Here is a 20,214-nt window from a genome sequence, read left to right on the forward strand (position 1 = left end):
GCGCTTCTTCCTCGGGTGCATCCTTGCCTTGCAGAGGGGAGCACCCCGTCACCTACAGCGCCCCCCTCCCCCATTTATATCTTTGGCACAATCCCTCTAGTCTTATTTAAGTGGGCGTGGTTTGATGTAACTCCGCCTCGTTTCTCTATTGCGTCACAGCCTGGGCGCGGCGTCGTGTTGCCGGCCTGTGTGGGCGTGTCAGTCCGTGCCGTGCTCGCTGTAGCGGAGGTGGCAGAGCGCAGTGTTCGCGGCTCAGGACAGAACTCACCGCAGCCATGGGGAATAAGGTGGCCCGGGAGGACTTCGAGTGGGTGTACACCGACCAGCCGCACGCTGACCGCCGGAAGGAGATCCTGGGTGAGTGGGGGCGCTGCTGCATCACATGTGCCGCTCTCCGGCTCTCCGCTATGGCGCTTCCTTCCACTTCTAGCCGTTACTTCCAGGCTTTGCTATTACAGCTGTTGCCCATTACAACCAATCAGAATCCTGGTACAATTTTTGAGTGGCTGTAACCTGCAATCTGATTGGCTGCTGTGAAATGTTATAGTTCTGCCAGCCCGCTAAGCCACCAATCAGATATCTGCTTTCAACTTGGTGATTAAAAGCTGCCATTTGATTGGTTGCTGTCTGCCAGCCACCAATCAAATGTTTGCTTTCATTTCTAAATGGCTATAAGCTGCCATCTGATTGGTTGCTGTCCTCTATAGTCTTCTCCATGCTGTGGCTCAGCAGCTGTTATACAACCACTACTCTCAGCGGATCCTGTCCGCCAGGGGTGATGGTTTTGGACCATTTAAAGACCATAAGGTTAATATTTACTCTTCTAATGCACGGTGTGATAAGTGGTGCAGCGGACCCTCTGACCCCCGGGAATGGGATTCCTTTGTGTGAATGGAGCCGCCGTGCGTGTTTGACCAAAGGCCCAATCGCTTCTATGGGTCTGAAGGATGCTGGAGATGTCAACCCTATAGAAGTGAATGGAGCGGGGGGAGGATTTGGGGGCTGGTCTCTGCCTTCGACCCTAATTTCTGTGCATGGGTGATCAGTTTGGGGTACTCCTTTTAAATTTGGTCGAGCAACAGATGCGGCCTAGTGTAAAACAATCTCAGACCCGACCTATAGGGGAGGAAAAAGTGCCGGCGCCTGGTGTGAAGCCCGGAGAAGGCACCACCCTTACATGGATAGGTGGTACGGTCAGGTACAGCTCTCCTGATAGCAAGCGATCATCAGGGGGACTGCTCCCTCTCAGCAAGTGATCATCAGGGGGACTGCTCCCTCTCGCAAGCGATCATTAGGGGGACTGCTCCCTCTCAGCAAGCGATCATCAGGGGGACTGCTCCCTCTCAGCAAGCGATCATCAGGGGGACTGCTCCCTCTCAGCAAGCGATCATCAGGGGGACTGCTCCCTCTCAGCAAGCGATCATCAGGGGGACTGCTCCCTCTCAGCAAGCGATCATCAGGGGGACTGCTCCCTCTCAGCAAGCGATCATCAGGGGGACTGCTCCCTCTCAGCAAGCGATCATCAGGGGGACTGCTCCCTCTCAGCAAGCGATCATCAGGGGGACTGCTCCCTCTCAGCAAGCGATCATCAGGGGGACTGCTCCCTCTCAGCAAGCGATCATCAGGGGGACTGCTCCCTCTCAGCAAGCGATCATCAGGGGGACTGCTCCCTCTCAGCAAGCGATCATCAGGGGGACTGCTCCCTCTCAGCAAGCGATCATCAGGGGGACTGCTCCCTCTCAGCAAGCGATCATCAGGGGGACTGCTCCCTCTCAGCAAGCGATCATCAGGGGGACTGCTCCCTCTCAGCAAGCGATCATCAGGGGGACTGCTCCCTCTCAGCAAGCGATCATCAGGGGGACTGCTCCCTCTCAGCAAGCGATCATCAGGGGGACTGCTCCCTCTCAGCAAGCGATCATCAGGGGGACTGCTCCCTCTCAGCAAGCGATCATCAGGGGGACTGCTCCCTCTCAGCAAGCGATCATCAGGGGGACTGCTCCCTCTCAGCAAGCGATCATCAGGGGGACTGCTCCCTCTCAGCAAGCGATCATCAGGGGGACTGCTCCCTCTCAGCAAGCGATCATCAGGGGGACTGCTCCCTCTCAGCAAGCGATCATCAGGGGGACTGCTCCCTCTCAGCAACCGATCATCAGGGGGACTGCTCCCTCTCAGCAACCGATCATCAGGGGGACTGCTCCCTCTCAGCAACCGATCATCAGGGGGACTGCTCCCTCTCAGCAACCGATCATCAGGGGGACTGCTCCCTCTGAGCAGGCGATCATCAGGGGGACTGCTCCCTCTGAGCAGGCGATCATCAGGGGGACTGCTCCCTCTGAGCAGGCGATCATCAGGGGGACTGCTCCCTCTGAGCAGGCGATCATCAGGGGGACTGCTCCCTCTGAGCAGGCGATCATCAGGGGGACTGCTCCCTCTGAGCAGGCGATCATCAGGGGGACTGCTCCCTCTGAGCAGGCGATCATCAGGGGGACTGCTCCCTCTGAGCAGGCGATCATCAGGGGGACTGCTCCCTCTGAGCAGGCGATCATCAGGGGGACTGCTCCCTCTGAGCAGGCGATCATCAGGGGGACTGCTCCCTCTGAGCAGGCGATCATCAGGGGGACTGCTCCCTCTGAGCAGGCGATCATCAGGGGGACTGCTCCCTCTGAGCAGGCGATCATCAGGGGGACTGCTCCCTCTGAGCAGGCGATCATCAGGGGGACTGCTCCCTCTCCTTGGCATTGATTGGCTGTCTGGTCTTGCTGCAGGCGGTGCTTCAGATGTGAGGATATTGCCAGCAGCACTGATACATTGTGTAATATCACAATGTATCAGTCTGTACAATGTATCTGTACCGCTCACAGTGTAACCTGCCCCCATGGAATTGTTCCTTCCGCCTTTCACCTCCTGAAAAGAACTGTCTAAAGTTACGTCCATCGTTTTCAGAAAACCGTACAAAGAGCTCTTAAAAGAAATGTCCCTTGTCCTTAGCAACTGGCAGCTCAGGTGTCCGCAGCGCTGACTGTGATCTCCGGACCGACCGCCGATCTCCCTTCCCAAACCTACGTTTCCTAGACCTCTGGGTCCGGCGTGGCCGGGGCGGTCCGTACTCGGGCTTTGTTTCGCGGTCTAATGTTCTGATCGTTCTTGCTGAGCTCGTCCCTTTTCAGTTGATGACACGGACGACATCTGCAGGGTCCTTCATCTGCCGGTTGTTTGGCAGAGTGATGGCCCCTTGGTGGGCACCGTCCTCCATTGTGATCTGTAAACGCCCCAGTTCCAAGGTCACTTCTGTGTTCGGGTCTGATCCGACCCAAATTAATTTCTTTACCCCACAGAAGGGCCCGGACTCTGCGCATGCGCCGGTTCTCAGATCTTCCTCAGTAGATAACGAAGATTGACCAGGACCCTTCAGTGGGCACCTTAGTCTTCTATTGAGTGCCGGGGATTCTCCAGTAGCGGCTCCGGTGGGAGCGGTTATTGGGGAGACCCCGCTAAGGGCTGATGCTTTGAGTATAAGGCGTCTCTGGATGTCGGCTTCTTATACGCCGCTGTGTGGTGATTACAGCTCTGGAGGATGGTGGCCATTTGCGTAGGTTTAGCATTGCGCCCCACGCCCAGGTTCTGTCCACATGTGTTGGGTTTACCCTCGATAGTTCGCTTTCCTCTTCCGTTTTTTCTGCCCTGAACTCGCGATATGGCATCCATGCTGCTGCATCGCCTCTTGCATCCATCGCTTGGCTCAGAATATCTCTCGCCCCAGGGAACGGTATCTGCACTTGGAGAAGAATGACTTCCAGGCACTGACACAACAAGTCTCCGCTGGCCTGCTGCGCGCACATTCTTCCCCCAGGTGGGAAGCTGATGGCTGACGAAAGCTTTTCTCCTGGCACATCACTGTATAACTAGGCAGCTTCACCATTTTCCTGGCCGCCTGTTCTACCCTTGGTTTTAACCCTTTATAGGGTTATTTACACCAGTGCAAGTTATCGCCTATCCTTTGATCCTTGAGGGTCTGATTGCCGGACCCCCAACTGTACTGTTATTTCCAGCGGTCCCATTTGGCATTGCAAGGAGCATGGGTGCTCGGACGGCCACGTCCCTGATGTTATTCTTGGGGATTAAATTAAAAGGGTCGTCCAGCAGTAAAGAAAACCCCTCCTGTTCTCTGTAGGGGCAGCCATGTTTTTTTTACTTATTTGTTACAGACTACAGAGCGGTTCACATGAGGTTTTCAGTCCTGTCACTCTTCCCCTTGAAATCAATTAGTCACAGCCTGACATGGCTGATAACGGAGAGCAATAGCTTGCATTGGCCCCTGTGAGTGTGGATGTGGCGGCTTTCTCTCCATTCGATCGCTGCCCTTTGCTCCACTTCCTTCCTGCCCGGTGATGAGTCAGGGTCCTCACGCTGTGCTCTTCGCTCGTCTCCCGCCATGTCTTATGATGGTGTCTCTGCTTACTGCTGACTAATTACCGGCCTGTAATGTGCGAGGATCACAGCTAGAAGGGTCTATGTGCGGTATCTCCCACCATCACTGCTCCCAGAGGGTCTCATCTGCTCACTTACCCCATAAGTCAGGACCCTCCGTAGAGAAGGACGTCTGTATGGGGGGCTTACCAATTGTCCCCTGATGGAAAATGTCCAGAGAGCTATGGATCAGGCACTTGGATTTAACTGCTCCATCATCTTCCTCTCCAGGAGATAAGTCTATAGCGACTGCTCTACCCACGGAGCAGATGGTGTATGGGGGGCCGGGGGAGCTGGCAGGCGGTTTTCACCTATCTGTATACAGGGCATTTACAATGAGGACAGGAATGAATAGGAAGGGGGTGACGTGTACAGAAGCCGCGCTCATAGCTGATCTCTCACTGGTTTTCTAGTATATCCGGCCCGGGGATGGGGTAGTGTGGTAGATTTCAATAAACACAAGTGTGAGCCGGCACCACCACCTAATAATATAGTAATGATATCATTAATTGCTTAATCCGGGATCACCTAATGCACGTCAGAAAGGGGCAAAAAAAAGAAGAAAGTACATGCACAAAAGCAGGGCTCACCAAAATGTTTAGATAAAGACACAAAACGTTTTATTACAAGACCAAAAATACACACATATAAAAACAAGAAAAAATCCCCTTGGGACAGATCACACAAACAGATCCATGATAGAGTGTGATACTCCTGAGTACCCCGGGGCGAAACATGACATCAATTCAAATAACCAGAACAACACATCTGAGGACTGTATAATAATAATAATAATAATAATAATAATAAACTCCTACTGTCAGTAATGCCGGGCATATGAGGATAGACAGTGACACGCCTGCACCAACTCTATACAAATTGTGGTGAACATGTATCCAATAGCACAAATAGTCCTCCGGGATGAGGACTGTGAAGAGTGAAGTCCTGATGCACTGAGGTCCCAGCTGGTGAGTGATGGACTAGAAGCCCCCTCCGCACCTCGCTGGTCAAAGACCCAGATGAACGAGAACATGATGTGAGGTGAAGTCATGCACATGGTGCACATACTGTCCTATGGGTGCTGGATGCTATCGGAGCCCATCATAGTGAAGAGTTACCAGACCCCTGCCTACGTAGTGTGGATTAAAGGGGTTGTCTTAGGATCTGATACTCAGGAGCGCACTGATACTCAGGAGCGCACCGCTCCACTGGCTTCTTTCCTTGAGGTGGGTGCTACCAATGACTTTTTGGTAGCATGATTGCACCTCTGGCCTAATCTTTGTGCGCTCTGATGCTGCAAGCAGAGACAGCATTTCGTCTTTGGCATCAGAGTAGTGCAGTGAGACTGCTGGATCCAGTGATCCCACCAGCTTTAGAGCAGCACTTACAAGTTCCATAAGAAAGAGCTTGTAAGCCCATGATTCTTGCCTTGAAAGCTAGCCACCTCTGATAGACCTTCTGTTTGGGGCGAAAGCTCCTGCTGGAGGGGTGCACGGGGCGCTGCTTCCTCCTGCCTCGCTCCTGCTGGAGGGGTGCACGGGGCGCTGCTTCCTCCTGCCTCTCTCCTGCTGGAGGGGTGCAGGGGGCACTGCTTCCTCCTGCCTCTCTCCTGCTGGAGGGGTGCAGGGGGCACTGCTTCCTCCTGCCTCGCTCCTGCTGGAGGGGTGCACGGGGCGCTGCTTCCTCCTGCCTCGCTCCTGCTGGAGGGGTGCACGGGGCGCTGCTTCCTCCTGCCTCTCTCCTGCTGGAGGGGTGCTGGGGGCGCTGCTTCCTCCTGCCTCTCTCCTGCTGGAGGGGTGCAGGGGGCGCTGCTTCCTCCTGCCTCTCTCCTGCTGGAGGGGTGCAGGGGGCGCTGCTTCCTCCTGCCTCTCTCCTGCTGGAGGGATGTACGGGGCACTGCTTCCTCCTGCCTCGCTCCTGCTGGAGGGGTGCAGGGGGCACTGCTTCCTCCTGCCTCTCTCCTGCTGGAGGGGTGCACGGGGCGCTGCTTCCTCCTGCCTCGCTCCTGCTGGAGGGGTGCACGGGGCGCTGCTTCCTCCTGCCTCGCTCCTGCTGGAGGGGTGCACGGGGCGTTGCTTCCTCCTGCCTCGCTCCTGCTGGAGGGGTGCACGGGGCGTTGCTTCCTCCTGCCTCGCTCCTGCTGGAGGGGTGCAGGGGGCACTGCTTCCTCCTGCCTCTCTCATGCTGGAGGGGTGCAGGGGGCACTGCTTCCTCCTGCCTCGCTCCTGCTGGAGGGGTGCAGGGGGCACTGCTTCCTCCTGCCTCGCTCCTGCTGGAGGGATACAGGGGGTGCTGCTTCCTCCTGCTCTTCTGCTGGAGGGATACAGGGGGTGCTGCTTCCTCCTGCCTCGCTCCTGCTGGAGGGATACAGGGGGTGCTGCTTCCTCCTGCTCTTCTGCTGGAGGGATACAAGGGGGTGCTTCTTCCTCCTGCCCCACTCCTACTAGAGGGTGAAGGAGGCGATGCTTCCTTTTGCCTGGCAGTGTGCTTCCTCCTCCTCCACTCTGGCTGGAGGGGTGCACGAGGCGCTGATTCCTTCTACCCCGCTCCTGCTAGAAGAGTGCAGGGGGCGCTGCTTCTCTCTGCCCGGCGGGGGCTGTGCTTCCTCCTGCCCTTCTCCTGCTGGAGGGGTGCAGTGGGTGCTGCTTCCTTCTGCCCTCTTGCTTACCGCTCCAGCCTGTACCTTTGTACGCTGTGGTGTCAGCCGCCTCGTTGCTCATTATTCTTTGCACCAATGGTAATGATGATATAATGTGAATGTCATCTGCCATGTCTTCCCTAATAGATCTCTTGTGGCCTCCTGTGAATTCCCTGGATATGAGGGCGGAGGTGAATGGGGGGGATCGGCCGCCCCTGATGACGCTGTGGTCTCTGGGTCCTTGGATATATTCACGCTGCGGCAGATGTTCTTACACTTCAGCTTTTGTGCAGCTGTAATTTACATTGGGACTGAAATAGTCGGCGAGGTTCTGTGTACACAGATCAGAGGCTGCGGGAAAGCCGAAAATACACCAAATACAGCTCGCCCCATCCCACAGCTGGGAGACGTGCCCTGTATATGGGGGTCTTACTATACGCCCCCTCCAGACCCATACAACTCGCTGCAAGCATGAAGGCCGACTGCACTATAGTTCAGAAAGTTACTAACTTGTAAAAACTTTTTGGGGACAAAAGCTGAAATTTGCGCTGTTGGTCAGTTTTGGCGCTGTACTTCCTCTAGCTCTACTGGAGACCACGAGCATGTGGAGGAGTGGGCACACTTGGGGGATGAGGGGTAAATGTACAGTCGGGAATTTAAAGCTACTAGATCCTGTGATAAGTGAGTGCGGATCAGCTCTGACCTCCCGGAGTATTCGCTGTAATCCTCTGCACTGCTGTTTTATGTCTTTGTTGCCTCGTTCACCTTGTGTATGTGCGGTACGTGTCACTCGGCAGAGATAAAACACGTGCGCGCTGCCGACAGTCTTATCTCCTGACACTCGTTATGTTTGTGTATGCAGGAATTCTTCCATATAATACCGCCATATTGCGGCCCTGGACTCTGCGTGGTCAGTGTCACCCTGCAGGTCTTCACTAGAGATCAGATTTGGGCCAGTTCTTAGGACCCCATTATCTTCTTTTGTAGCGGTCTGCCCCGTGTAGTTTTTGATCTGATGCAATCCTACAACTCCCAGCTTCCCTTGACACCAGTTGCTGGGAGTTGTAGTTTTGAAATGGCTGGAGAGGCAGACATTGGTGATCACTATTGTGTCTCTTCGGGGTAGGTCATGAGACTATAGGAATGGTCCAGGTCTACACAAACCAAACACCAACATGCCCTCTTCTAATATGTCTGCCCTTCTTCTCCCCAGCTAAGTATCCGGAGATAAAGAGGCTGATGAAACCCGATTCTAACCTGATCTGGATCGTCACGTTGATGGTTGTCACCCAGTTTCTGGCCTTCTACCTGGTGAAGGACCTGGAGTGGAAGTGGCTCATGTTCTGGACCTACGTGTTTGGAAGTTGCATCAGCCATTCCATGACCCTGGCCATCCATGAGATCTCTCACAACTGCGCCTTTGGGAACTGTAAGGCTTTGTGGAACCGTTGTTTTGGGATGTTTGCCAACTTGCCCCTTGGTCTCCCGTACTCAATCTCCTTCAAGAGGTATCACATGGACCACCATCGCTACCTGGGTGGGGACGGCATCGACGTGGACATTCCCACTGATTTCGAGGGTTGGTTTTTTTGCACTCCCCTGAGGAAGCTCGTGTGGATCATCCTGCAGCCGCTTTTCTACACCATTCGACCTGTCTGTATCAACCCCAAACCCGTCTCCCAACTGGAAATTATCAATCTGGCCGTGCAGTTTTCCTTTGACGCCGTGGTTTACTATTTCCTGGGTGTAAAGTCTGTGGTCTACATGCTGGTGGGATCCATCCTTGGCCTCGGACTTCATCCAATATCCGGGCACTTTATAGCTGAACATTACATGTTCCTAAAGGGACATGAGACCTACTCCTACTACGGGCCACTAAACTACCTGACCTTCAATGTCGGCTACCACAACGAGCATCACGACTTCCCAAGTGTTCCCGGCAAGAGCCTTCCTCTGGTAAGCCATCTGTTCCCTACCCTCAGCTGTAGATGTATTTCACGTAATGCACCTTGAAATGATGCAGAGCTGCACGTTTGGGGTCTTTGTTTTTTTTTCTTGTATAAATGTAAAGTCAATTAATACAACTCTGCAGCTACATCTCCCTCCTCCCCCCTCCTTACCGTCTATCTACTGTATGACAATAGTTATATATTTTTTGGTGATTGAGCAGAGTTCTACACATTTACAGAGATCTTGTAAACATATCCTGAAACGGTGAAAAGCAAGTTTGGGTATAAAATTGGTTTTGGTCAATTTCTTACAGATGTTTGTGATCAGAAGAAATGTAGGGGGTCCAATACAACTGTTTGTATTTTTTTTTTCACTTCTTTCCCCCTGCAGCATGTCTCTTCTATACAGAAACCTTTTCCAAGCCCATACACACTCTAGAATAATGGACAGACCCTTTCATGTTTTAGATTAGGAAAGCAGGATCAGGCATATTAAATTTCAACATGTCTGATCCTTTCTTCCCACTCATGAGCCACCACAAGCATCTGGCAGCAGATTATTCCCTCCTCAAGCTATTAAGATTGCGCACGTGTGTGTGTGTGTAATATATAGATATGATTTAGTTACAGGGATTGGGCTACCTTTGCATTTCCTTTTATTTATTTATTTTTTCATTTTTGCCTGTTTCAGAGGCGTGTTTTCTGTTACGTCCTCCTTATGATTGGTCAACATCAGACAGGAAAGAAAGAAACTACCCCCCCCCCCTCCCCAGTGAAAACTATCCAATAACACTCGAACTTAATTTTCACTAGGGGTGTTTCCTTTTTCCCCCTGTATGATGCTGACCAATCGTAAGCAGGCAGCAGCACAGTAGAAAAAGAACACACCCCTGAAACAAGTGAAATGTAAAAAGAATAAATGGACATTTTAAGGTAGCCCAATCCCTATAGTTATATATTTTACATATAGGGACTGGGCTACCTTAAATTTCCCTTTACACAAAAAAAGTGTTAGTATGTATAATAATTTTTTATTTAACCTCTGCTTGACAGATATTAGCAATTAAGCTATTTAGCTTCTGATGAGTCAACACCCTCTTGGGCTTAACTTTTTTTTTTTTTTCCAGACAGATTTCACTGGGAGTGCCACTTTTTCCTCCTATATGATGCTGACCAATCAGAAGCAGGCAGCAACATACTAGAAAAAGAACACTCCCTTACTATAGCTTATTGCAGGTTTTTCTGCGTGAGGAATGTAATCACACTCATGTCTGTTGTGCTCTAGTAACTTGTATTAGCCGTGCAACGAGATCAGACTGTCATTATGTCTCTCATAGGCGTAACCTGCCTGATGTGGGTTACTCCTGTGCGAGATGCAATGAGATTCTGTTATACTCTCACTGCAGAGTGATAACAAAGTGCTGTGAGTATAGCAGACATTGGTGTGATTACTGAGTCATCTCTGGACATATAGTGTGGGGGAAGGGGCAGTACAGCAGAGCTAGGAGAGGAGAGCTGATAAAAGGGTTTGTAATGTGACACCGCTAAACTCAGCTGTATTGCCTCTCTCCCCCCCCCCCCCCCACTGACTGCTCTGACTTTATCTGAAATGTGTTAGTGATCTGATTTCTAATCATGCCTGAGGTTAGAACAGGAGATCAGGGTGTCTGCCATATATCTCACACACTGAGGAACCCTACATTAATCTATGCTGAAGGCGTGTTCTTTTTCTGCTGTTGCTGCTTGCTTATGATTGGTCAGCATCATGCAAGGGAAAAAGGACACGCCCCCCAGTGAAAACTATCTGATAACTTTCTTAAAGTCCAAGTGGGTGTTAACTCATTATGTGCCAAATATTTTTATTACTAATTTTTCTGCAATGGAGAAATGAAATTAAAAGGAAAATAAAAACTTTTATTCTGCTCTGCAACTGCTATTGGATCGTGTGTCCAGTTCAACTTGGAAAAACTTGGTGAAAGATCCTCTTTAAAGGAGTTCAGTAATATTGACTTTCACATGAAGAGGTCAGTGGCACCAGTGACCTCTCGTCTACACATGCCTGGCAGGAGCAAGTTTTATCACGAATGTTAAGACGCGACGTCGTTGGCACCAATCGCCTCCGAATTTGGAAGTGACCGGAGACGGAGAGCTCCTTGTATAATCTTCATAATTTTGAAGTAATGAAGGTTCCTATTTACGGTCCATGAGCACAGGTCTTCAAAGAGCGTGAGAAACTCTGATACCTTACTAGTGCCAAGGAACCGATGCACATCCTGTTGGGTTTTTGTGGTGTCGCGTCCCCCCTCTCTTCTGCATCGGGCACCACTGTGAGGTTTCATGCATGGAGTGTCCCTTTGTTTGAATTACTTCCAACTTTTAGTTTGTTTTTTGTTTTGTTTTTTTCTCCTATTGATTGACAGATACAACTAAAATAAATTCTGGGTAAGACCAAGCATTTTGCCCCTGCTCTCCTGTGTGCTGCCCATTTTCTCAGTTAGGACGGGGGCAGCTGATCTGTGATTTTTGTTCTCCCGTCTGTGGATACCATTAGAGATGAGTAATAAAATCCAACTGGAGAATCCTACGGAAATGAGTCGGGTGGAAAAGTCCTTTCCTCTATGCTCGGCACCTAGACGCGTTTCCACCCGTGGCTTTTCCTTTTCATCTGTGTAGTTTATAGGACTTTGCAGCTTCATGTTTGTCCCTCAGCCAGGATACAGCGTCCCACCCAATGCTTGTATATGATCACTGCCGTTGCATAGACGACCATCAAAATATGTTCCCCCTTGCCTAACAATTTTTTTTTTTTTATTTTGCACACAAGCTTTTTGTTTTTCTATAAGGATGGAGCAATTAACAGCATGGTTTTGTTTTTTTACTTTTTTTTCCCCCTACTATTTACTGTATTTCTCTTATTGTGTCCCCCATAAGATCTTACAAGTCATTTGGAGGGGCATTTAAATATTTGTTTCAATATAATTTATCTTGTATACCAGCCTCAGTTATAGAGCAAATTCAACCTCCTCGCTGCATATCAGCGCTGACGGGGTCTTGAACCACAGCTGGGTTTCCCTGGAGATCACATTATCACTGGGTTCGGAGAAGGAAGCACTGTCAGCATTTCCTATTACTGTACACACAGACCTTGTTCAGTGGTGTGTGTGTGTGTGTGTCTAGGGATGGAGAAGGCAGAGATGCTAATAAACCGCTTGTGACGTCTCTTAAGGAGCTGTCTGACAGCTAACTCCCTCGATTGTGTGCTGTTGCTATTAGTGATCAACAATCGTGCTTGGATAATGCCTTATCATGGGTGTGCTCAAATACGTTCAAGTCCCCGGGACTGAATGAACCACGGGGACTCGAACATATTGTTTGAGCGTGCCGAAGACACTAACACCCGAGCATGCTCAGATAACGTTATCCAAGCACTTATAGAGAAGGCACAGGCGGTTTATTACCATCTCTGCCTTCTTATACACATCACTGAACAAGTTCTAGGTGTGCAGTAATAGGAATCACCGACGATGTTTCCTTCTCCAAATCCAGTGATCGATCCTGTACCGAGACGGTGGGGGGGGTTGCGATCGCTCTTGTACAGGGGCAGGTTTGGGTGCAAAATACCATTTTTGCAAGTTGCCATTGCGGCCCGAGAGGCTGGATAAACAGATATTTGCATTCACTGACAGCAAGCGGAGCATCTACAATAGTATGTTGGAGGGCTGCTTATGCGAAGATCCATTGATGTACAACCATCTTAATCCTTATGTTTATTTCTTAGGTGCGGAAGATAGCGGCCGAGTACTACGACCCGCTGCCGCAGTACACCTCCTGGGTGAAGGTGCTGTACGACTTCATCATGGATGACACCCTCAGCCCCTATTCCCGTGTGAAGAGGGAACTGAAAGGAGAGATAAATCAGGAATAACTCCTGGCGCCTCTAGGACACTCTCACTTTGGCCCCCGGGTGTGTGGTGGGGGGGGGGTCCTCATACATTTCAGTCTTGGGACTATGGACCCCCACAGTATGACACCAGACCCCCTGTTTTTACACTCCAAGTGCTTCTAATTTAAGAGCTATCAGAGATAGAGAGATATATATATATTTTTTTGTAGTCTAGGCTTTGGTTGTCAGAGGGTTAAAGCATAAGCATGGCAGCCTTTCTGGATGACGGCCGGCGGTGCCGATGGCGGGCCGTATTGTGCACTATTCAGAATAAGTTGTGCCTCTTCCATTTTTCGGGTCGGGTCACTGCGTATTGATCAGCGGCTGCTCATTTTCTAGACATATCATAGTAAGGCCGGGTCCAGGCTGCCAATGTACGGACCACGAGGCTGCGACCGACCGCGGGTCTCCTGAACAGAGTAGCCAGATATGAGGTTATTAATTCAGGTCTGAAGACCCCCGGTCGGCCCGTCGTTATGGTTTGTACACAGTGTGAAATACAGACGTCTGATCTAAAGAAGCGCTAATCACGTGACTGAGGCTCCCGCTAACAGATTGCACTAACGCTGCCCCACGTAGCTTCCATATGTCACATCCCATTGTGGCGGCTGCCCCCAGCCCCTCACATTATACCCCCTTAATGTCACTGACTGTATAGGACTAGTAGTACATGGTAAGCCATGTGTGTAGCTGCGGGAACAGAAAGGAGCTTCTAATAGGAGAAATGCAACATTCCCATATACTGTAGGAATAACCCAACACGACTGTGGCGGCCATGTATCGTCCATATGGTGGGCACTGTCCATCCCTGCAGACCGCCTGATCCCTAATCCTCATCCTCAGGAGTTGTCTGGTAGTTAAATACTGATTACCTATTCTTAGAATGGGTCTCCAATACCAGATCGGTGGGAGTCGACTTCCATGATCTGCCGTCATCGACTTCTGCTGTGGCCGTATTTGCACAGCTCTATACACCATGTAGTGGCCATTCTCTGGTACTGCTGCTCGGATCACCTTCACTTCAATAGGAGCTGAGTTGAAAAACCGTGAACGGCCACTACACGGAGTACGGAGCAGTTCTGGAAACTGATAACAGAACTGATAACAGCAGACCCATGGGGATCATAGGCTTCAACCCCCACCTAAGTCCTGGACAACCCCTTAAAATATATCAATAGGATTTTCTTATGAGCTGGTATAAAACAAAATGCCCCATCTCCCTCGAAAAAATAACCTTTAAGAACGCCCTGAAATGCCAGCAAATCTCTTCCACTGCTTGCATCATAAAACTAGAGAGCCTGTATTGCTAACGTGTCCTTGGCCGGAGACGCTCCACGTGGCTTTCACTTTGCCAGGCACGATTATCTTATCAGGAAGGTGACAGACAGCCCGTACAACAGACCAAGACTCCAAGCGCGACAACACTGGATTAACCCGATAACCAGAGCAGGGACTTTCACAGGGTGCAGGATTGTGGAGGACTTTGAACCTTGAAACTGGCGTCAAGTCGCTAAAGGAATGGCGTCCTGAAGAACAACCACCCTCAGCAATTATCCCGGCCTGGGAAGATCAAAACGACTTTTCACGAGTGACTTGTGACTGCAGATTAGCTGCTTTCTCCCCCCTCCCCCCTCCCCCACCTCCGTCCTCACCCTCTTCACTTCTGTAGATAACAATGGCACTTTTCACCCTGATACTCTATATTGCTGCTGGTCTGGCTCAGCTGATGTTATATGAGCCGTGCATGCCAGCGGAGGGACAAAGGATCCTGTGTACATCGCAACAGCTGATGTGGCATCACATGAAGGAACGATGGCCTATATTCATCAGTATGCAGGTGATATTTTGCATCGGCTAGAGGTCAGGCCAAGCAGGCGTGCAGCCTAAACATCCCAAAAAAAAGTCATAATGCAATTCAATTTTTTTTTTAGCTTTACCACCAGCTCTTAGGCATTGAGCTGAATGTCCACAGACACTGACCCGGTCAATAGAATGTTGGCCTCCGTACAGACCTTCATTATGACTTGTTCCAGTCTCGTCAGCTGTTTGTCACTTCTTCTTTTCTATATGTATAACCGACACGTGACTGATACAATTCCCATAGAGGAGTAGTGAAATACTAGTCTCCTTGAAGCAAGCCCTTGACTGATGCCCCCATTAACCACAAGCCACAGCGAGGACCCATATATGTGCAAGTTGCCCGATCACTGTGTAATGTGGCCTGCGTTCGCGAGCGAGCACTGTGTGTCATCGGTAAGAGGGGATCTGGACGGGGCCTGGCCACAAGTTCATTCAACTTTATTTTTTTTTCTGCTCTCTGCAACTTTTTAAACCAAAACGATGTTCAGGTTTCGCTTCATGAAGCTGCTTTTTGTAACTTTTGTCAGTATTAATAATTATGTGTTGACCTATTAAAATGTATTAAATATTCTAAGCCTTGTCCTACTCTTTTTTTTTTTTTTTTTTTTTTTTATTTTTTTTTAACCTTTAAGGAACTGCTGCAGGCAATCCGTGACTGCAAGCAGCTTTTTTTTTTTTTTTTTTTCTCTTCCTTTTATCCACTTTTTTTTTTTTTCTGGTTACACTTTATGTGAGTGTAGCCTAAAGGCAGCCACATATATACATGAGACTAAAGTCTATGTCAGGTTCAGCGCGGTCTGTGTAAGGGGCGCCGGACAGCTGATGGTCGCGTGAGATGTCGTTCACACATGTCCGATCTGCCGATCTCATGGAGGCTTGCCAAAGCATCTTTTGGCTGCCAGCCATCTAACATGTATGGCCAATTTAATGACTAATCTCCAGACTGCTTGCCTTTTCCAAGAATAATGTAGTAAACATTTGATGGAGGATGCGGGCAAATTTTTGTTTTATTCATTTTTTTTTTTTAAACTTTTTTTATTTTGCTGTCTATTTATCCAGTACAGATGGTGGACATCTTGGGGTTCTGTCCAAATATTGCGCAGTTCTATATATTTAAAAAAAAAAAAATCTTGTTTAGGTTGTTACGAATCATTCTAACCAACCACTAATTTTCATGTTACAATATTTATCAATGAAAGTAATACATTTTGTAACCTAAAAACTTGCAAAATTGGATTTAAATCTATTTTGGTTCCACTTGAAATCGGACCTCGTCCTGCCTTTTTCGATCTATTTATTCCTCCCGTACGGCATCGACAGATGTTCTTATCTGTACGCCCAGAATTAGGAATTAACCAAGAACATCTGTATACAAGAATGGCGGATCTGAAGGCTCGATGTCGTTCCACGCCGGCTGTGTGATCGCATTAATTTATACATTGCTCAGCAATAATTTATTGGCAGAAACTTATTTCCAGAGAACCCGTATTATCATTTAAGCAGTTTATATCCTCTATTATATATCCTTAATTAGCAGGGAGAATAGCAAACCCACAAAAAAAATAATTATATGACTTGAGGGGGTTTGGCACAAACTGGGAATAGAGGAAAAATGGAGACCACCGTCTAGGGGAGCACTAATAGCGTGTGGTGGCACAGAGGAGGAACTACTACCACTACCATGGGGCGGCACTATTGATGTGAGGGCGGACTATTACAATGATGTAGTTTCTGTATACTGAGAGTTCTTGGTGTTACATAGGACTGCAGGTGACCTCTACTACATCTATAGAAAGGGCCTTAACGTTTGTTCACCATTATTCTTATTTTATGGGTAAAGGGGAAGGTGTAAATAGGTATATTCTATTAAAGGGATGGGATGAGTGCGCGTCACATTACTGGATCTCCCTGAAGCCACTTTTTATAAGTTGTGAAGTTTGGACTCCATTAAGTGCCCCCTTAGTCGCTTTTTCCAGACTCGCAGTAAGGAAAGGCAGCAGCGAGGACGTGACCCAACATGACGCTGCGCAGACATTCCTGTGGGATTTTACAGGGGGAGGGAGGACGCTGGAGGCTTCTTGGCCTTCAGATTACAAGGTTAAGTAACTGTAGAAGAAAGTCCTTCTGATGTGCGGTTTATAGGGGGCTGCAGACTTTAGAGGGATGGCATCCTGCTAGGATATGCCATCAGATTGTAAACGACAGGGGTCCGACAGCTAGAACCCCCCCCTCCTGATCAAAGAAATAAGGAATTGTAAACAGATAGGGGGCCCCAGGACTGCGGACCCTTATTTTACAGAATTGTCGGTGGTCCCAGCGCTCGGGCCATCACTGTATCCAGCTAGAATTACAAAAAATAAACTATGATCTGAAAATCCAGTGACGGCCCATCCTATAGTCATAGTGTGATCTTATGGATAGACCACCCAAAGATTTACATGGGTGGGCCTGTCCCGTACCTGTGTGTCCTGGCCCTTGTGGGGGTCTCTTTGCTTTGTTTTTATCGCTCACCTTCCAAGAGGCATCTTTTTATATCTTTCTGTCATTAGTTCGATATGTATTTGACTTTTTTTCCCCCTTGAGCTGTAATTTTTATCCACAAATTTGGGGGGGGGGGGGCGAAATGCACAAAAAACAGCAATTCTGACACTTTTTTTTAATTTTTTTATTAGGTATTAATATTACTGCATTAGTTCGGACTGTTGCGCACTCTACCATACCAGTTATTTCTTTTTTTTTTTTTTTTTACATTTTTCTTTTTGGGAAAAAGGGCTAATTTTATAAAATATATACTGTAATTATTTCTTAAATCCGTTTATCAATTACATCTTTAATAGTTCCCTCTAGCGGATTAGAATCTGCGATCCTCGTCATTACTCGTATGATACATTGTAATACTGCAGTAGAGGCCTCCTATCACGCCCATCCACAGGCTCCATAGGTACACCGCACCAACATGGCACACACGGGATCTTTAGTAGGTTCCTCCTAATACCATGACCCTGCAGTCATCAGGTTTGTGGGGGCACAGAGTATCGGAAAGGGCATTTTCGACGTCTTTGATGCTGCTGTCAATCACGACCACGTCCCTGTATGGTCAAACACGACCATAACACAGTGCACTAGCAGGGGCACGTTTATAAGATTATCTCAGCACAGGAACATTTTATTTCAACGCATCCAATTGTGGAATTTATTATTTTTCCAAAATCTATTGCTTTAAAAAAAATTGGGTTTTCGCATGAAAAAGTTAACTGTTCCAAACTACAGAGCAGATTTCCCCGACGCAGGCACCTGCCAGGGTCAGCAGGAATTGGCGCGCTCTGTGTACTTTGGATTTTAGCAGGACAGTACAGAGATGGTCATCACTGATTAGTCACAGACCTCAAAAGACTGATCCAGGCCCCTTTGTTCCCCATCGTCACTCGCCTCCTCCTAGGTCTCCACGATACATCAGCACATGGGAATATGGCAGATGCTACACAAGCAAATCAGCATGTAAAATCTCCGACGACTGAGCAACATGCAAAATAAAAACCACAATATTGTATCCTGAGTGACTGACGCACTAATGAGCCCCTCATTTGCAAGACCCCGTATGCTGACGAACTTGTGGGGACGCTCGTCCTTCCACAGTCACGCTGTCTAAGGCCCAACCATAGATTCCAACTGATGGCAATTTTGGGACCGTGGTCTTGCGCGGGACCCCCAAACTGATCGGAGATACCTTTTGTGGGTGGGTTTTCTGCAAATATTAACATTTCTTTTATTTATTTTATTCCTGATTTTGGCTTCCAAATACTGACTTGTGCACATGGTCTTCGAGATAATTTCTCTCCGGGTCAGACGTGACCACTTTTGTACTTATTTTATCCTCGTTGCTGCTTCCCTAAGTATTCATTTTTGGGGGGCTTAAATCTGCCTATTAAACTATATTTTTTGTTTTTTTTAAATAAAGTTTATGAGGGGGGTGTGGCTCAAAGGTTGATTATACAGAGCAGCCTAAAGACACGCCCCTGAGGAGCCGGTGAATCATGCACCTTGTATAGTCCAGCAAAATTAGTCCTGAATTAAAAGGCCCATATTTCTGGAACCATAAGGCAAAGTCTGGACCCTAAAAAGTCTTCCATAGAAATCTAATTATGACCCAATCCTCAAATACCCCCCCTTCTTATTTTGGAAGAAGTCTTGATCTGGATTGGCGAGAATAAAATAAAAACTGGTCATTATTGACCTGGTGACAGGTTCATTTTAAGGTCACAATCCTAAAAAGAATCACAGGGGAACACTGTAGCCTCATATAAACCCATCAGGCTGTTGAGTTTAGGACAGGAGCCCCACAGCCAATACATAGTCAACTGTGAAACATGGATCTGTGAAGTTCACCTGAGGGGGGGGGTATGTCGATTTTTGCAAAAATGTTTTTTTTTAATTGCATCTAAAATAAAAAATAATAATAATAAAAACAACCACTGGGACCCCAAAAAATCTTGAGAACAAGCATGGTGGTAGATTGTGGGCACATCCCCTCCAGTCATTGGCTGTGGGACACAAGTTTAGGTTTTTGGCTTCGGGATGGATCCCATTGATCTGTAGTTTATCTGATACATAAGGAATAATGTAGAATCCGGTACAGTCCTATTAAATTCGAGACATAACCCATCGAGAGGCGTGGAATGGCCCCTGCCACCGGCGTAGTAATTGACTCCATCATCCATATTGGGGCGCCATGTGCCCCATATCCTCGTCCGATCTACAATCTGCCTTATTAAATTACCGTATAATTATCAGAGGAGGGAAGAGGTGGAACCAAACATTCAAGACGTCGAAAAGGAAATCTGAAGAGTCCTGTCCATCACTCCATACTGTAACCCCGTATACAGTGCCTGGAGCAGAGAGGGGTATATGGAGTGGACACCTCCAGAAGCAATTTTATTTCATTTTTTTTTTACTTAAATGCACTTTTTTTTTTATTTAAGAGAAATTTCACTTTTATATCTGGTTTTCATTAAAAATGTTGCACTATTCACCTTTTAACACAGAATGAGCCAACTCTAGTTCCATCAGTGAGCTCCTTCCAGTGTAGCGTTCATCACACTCTGATTTATGACCACAAAGTTCAGCTCCACCATTGTGAGACCATAGATCAGCTGAGAGGAGCTCACTGATGGATTCTCAGTTCACTCCTCCAGCAGCCAGTAAAAGAAATACTATACAAGGCAAACAGTGCAATTTGTTTTAATGGAAACTGATTGCAAAAATCATTTTCAAGCCACACATACATTATTTTAAATACACAATGAAAGATAGAGAAGTATATGGTAAATCTGCAGATAATAAACTTTATTCCATCACCC

General features: G+C 48.3%; 1 protein-coding gene across 1 annotated transcript; it reads left to right on the forward strand.

Moving 5' to 3' along the window:
• On the forward strand, positions 1-15,431 carry DEGS1 (delta 4-desaturase, sphingolipid 1). The gene is made up of 3 exons (XM_077282176.1): positions 1-357; positions 8,319-9,061; positions 12,833-15,431. Exons 1-3 carry the CDS (start codon positions 276-278, stop codon positions 12,977-12,979), a joined length of 972 nt encoding a protein of 323 aa, XP_077138291.1. The 5' UTR covers positions 1-275; the 3' UTR covers positions 12,980-15,431.
• The last annotated feature ends 4,783 nt before the right edge of the window (positions 15,432-20,214 follow it).

Source organism: Ranitomeya variabilis, chromosome 2 (assembly GCF_051348905.1).
Source record: "Ranitomeya variabilis isolate aRanVar5 chromosome 2, aRanVar5.hap1, whole genome shotgun sequence".
NCBI classification, from domain to species: Eukaryota; Metazoa; Chordata; class Amphibia; order Anura; family Dendrobatidae; genus Ranitomeya; species Ranitomeya variabilis.

Excerpts from the sequence above, each read along its gene's own strand:
- DEGS1 (XM_077282176.1), top strand. The coding sequence starts at position 276 with ATGGGGAATAAGGTGGCCCGGGAGGACTTCGAGTGGGTGTACACCGAC. Across the intron at positions 358-8,318 it reads CCGCCGGAAGGAGATCCTGG|CTAAGTATCCGGAGATAAAG; the intron begins GTGAGTGGGGGC and ends TCTTCTCCCCAG. Across the intron at positions 9,062-12,832 it reads CCGGCAAGAGCCTTCCTCTG|GTGCGGAAGATAGCGGCCGA; the intron begins GTAAGCCATCTG and ends TTTATTTCTTAG.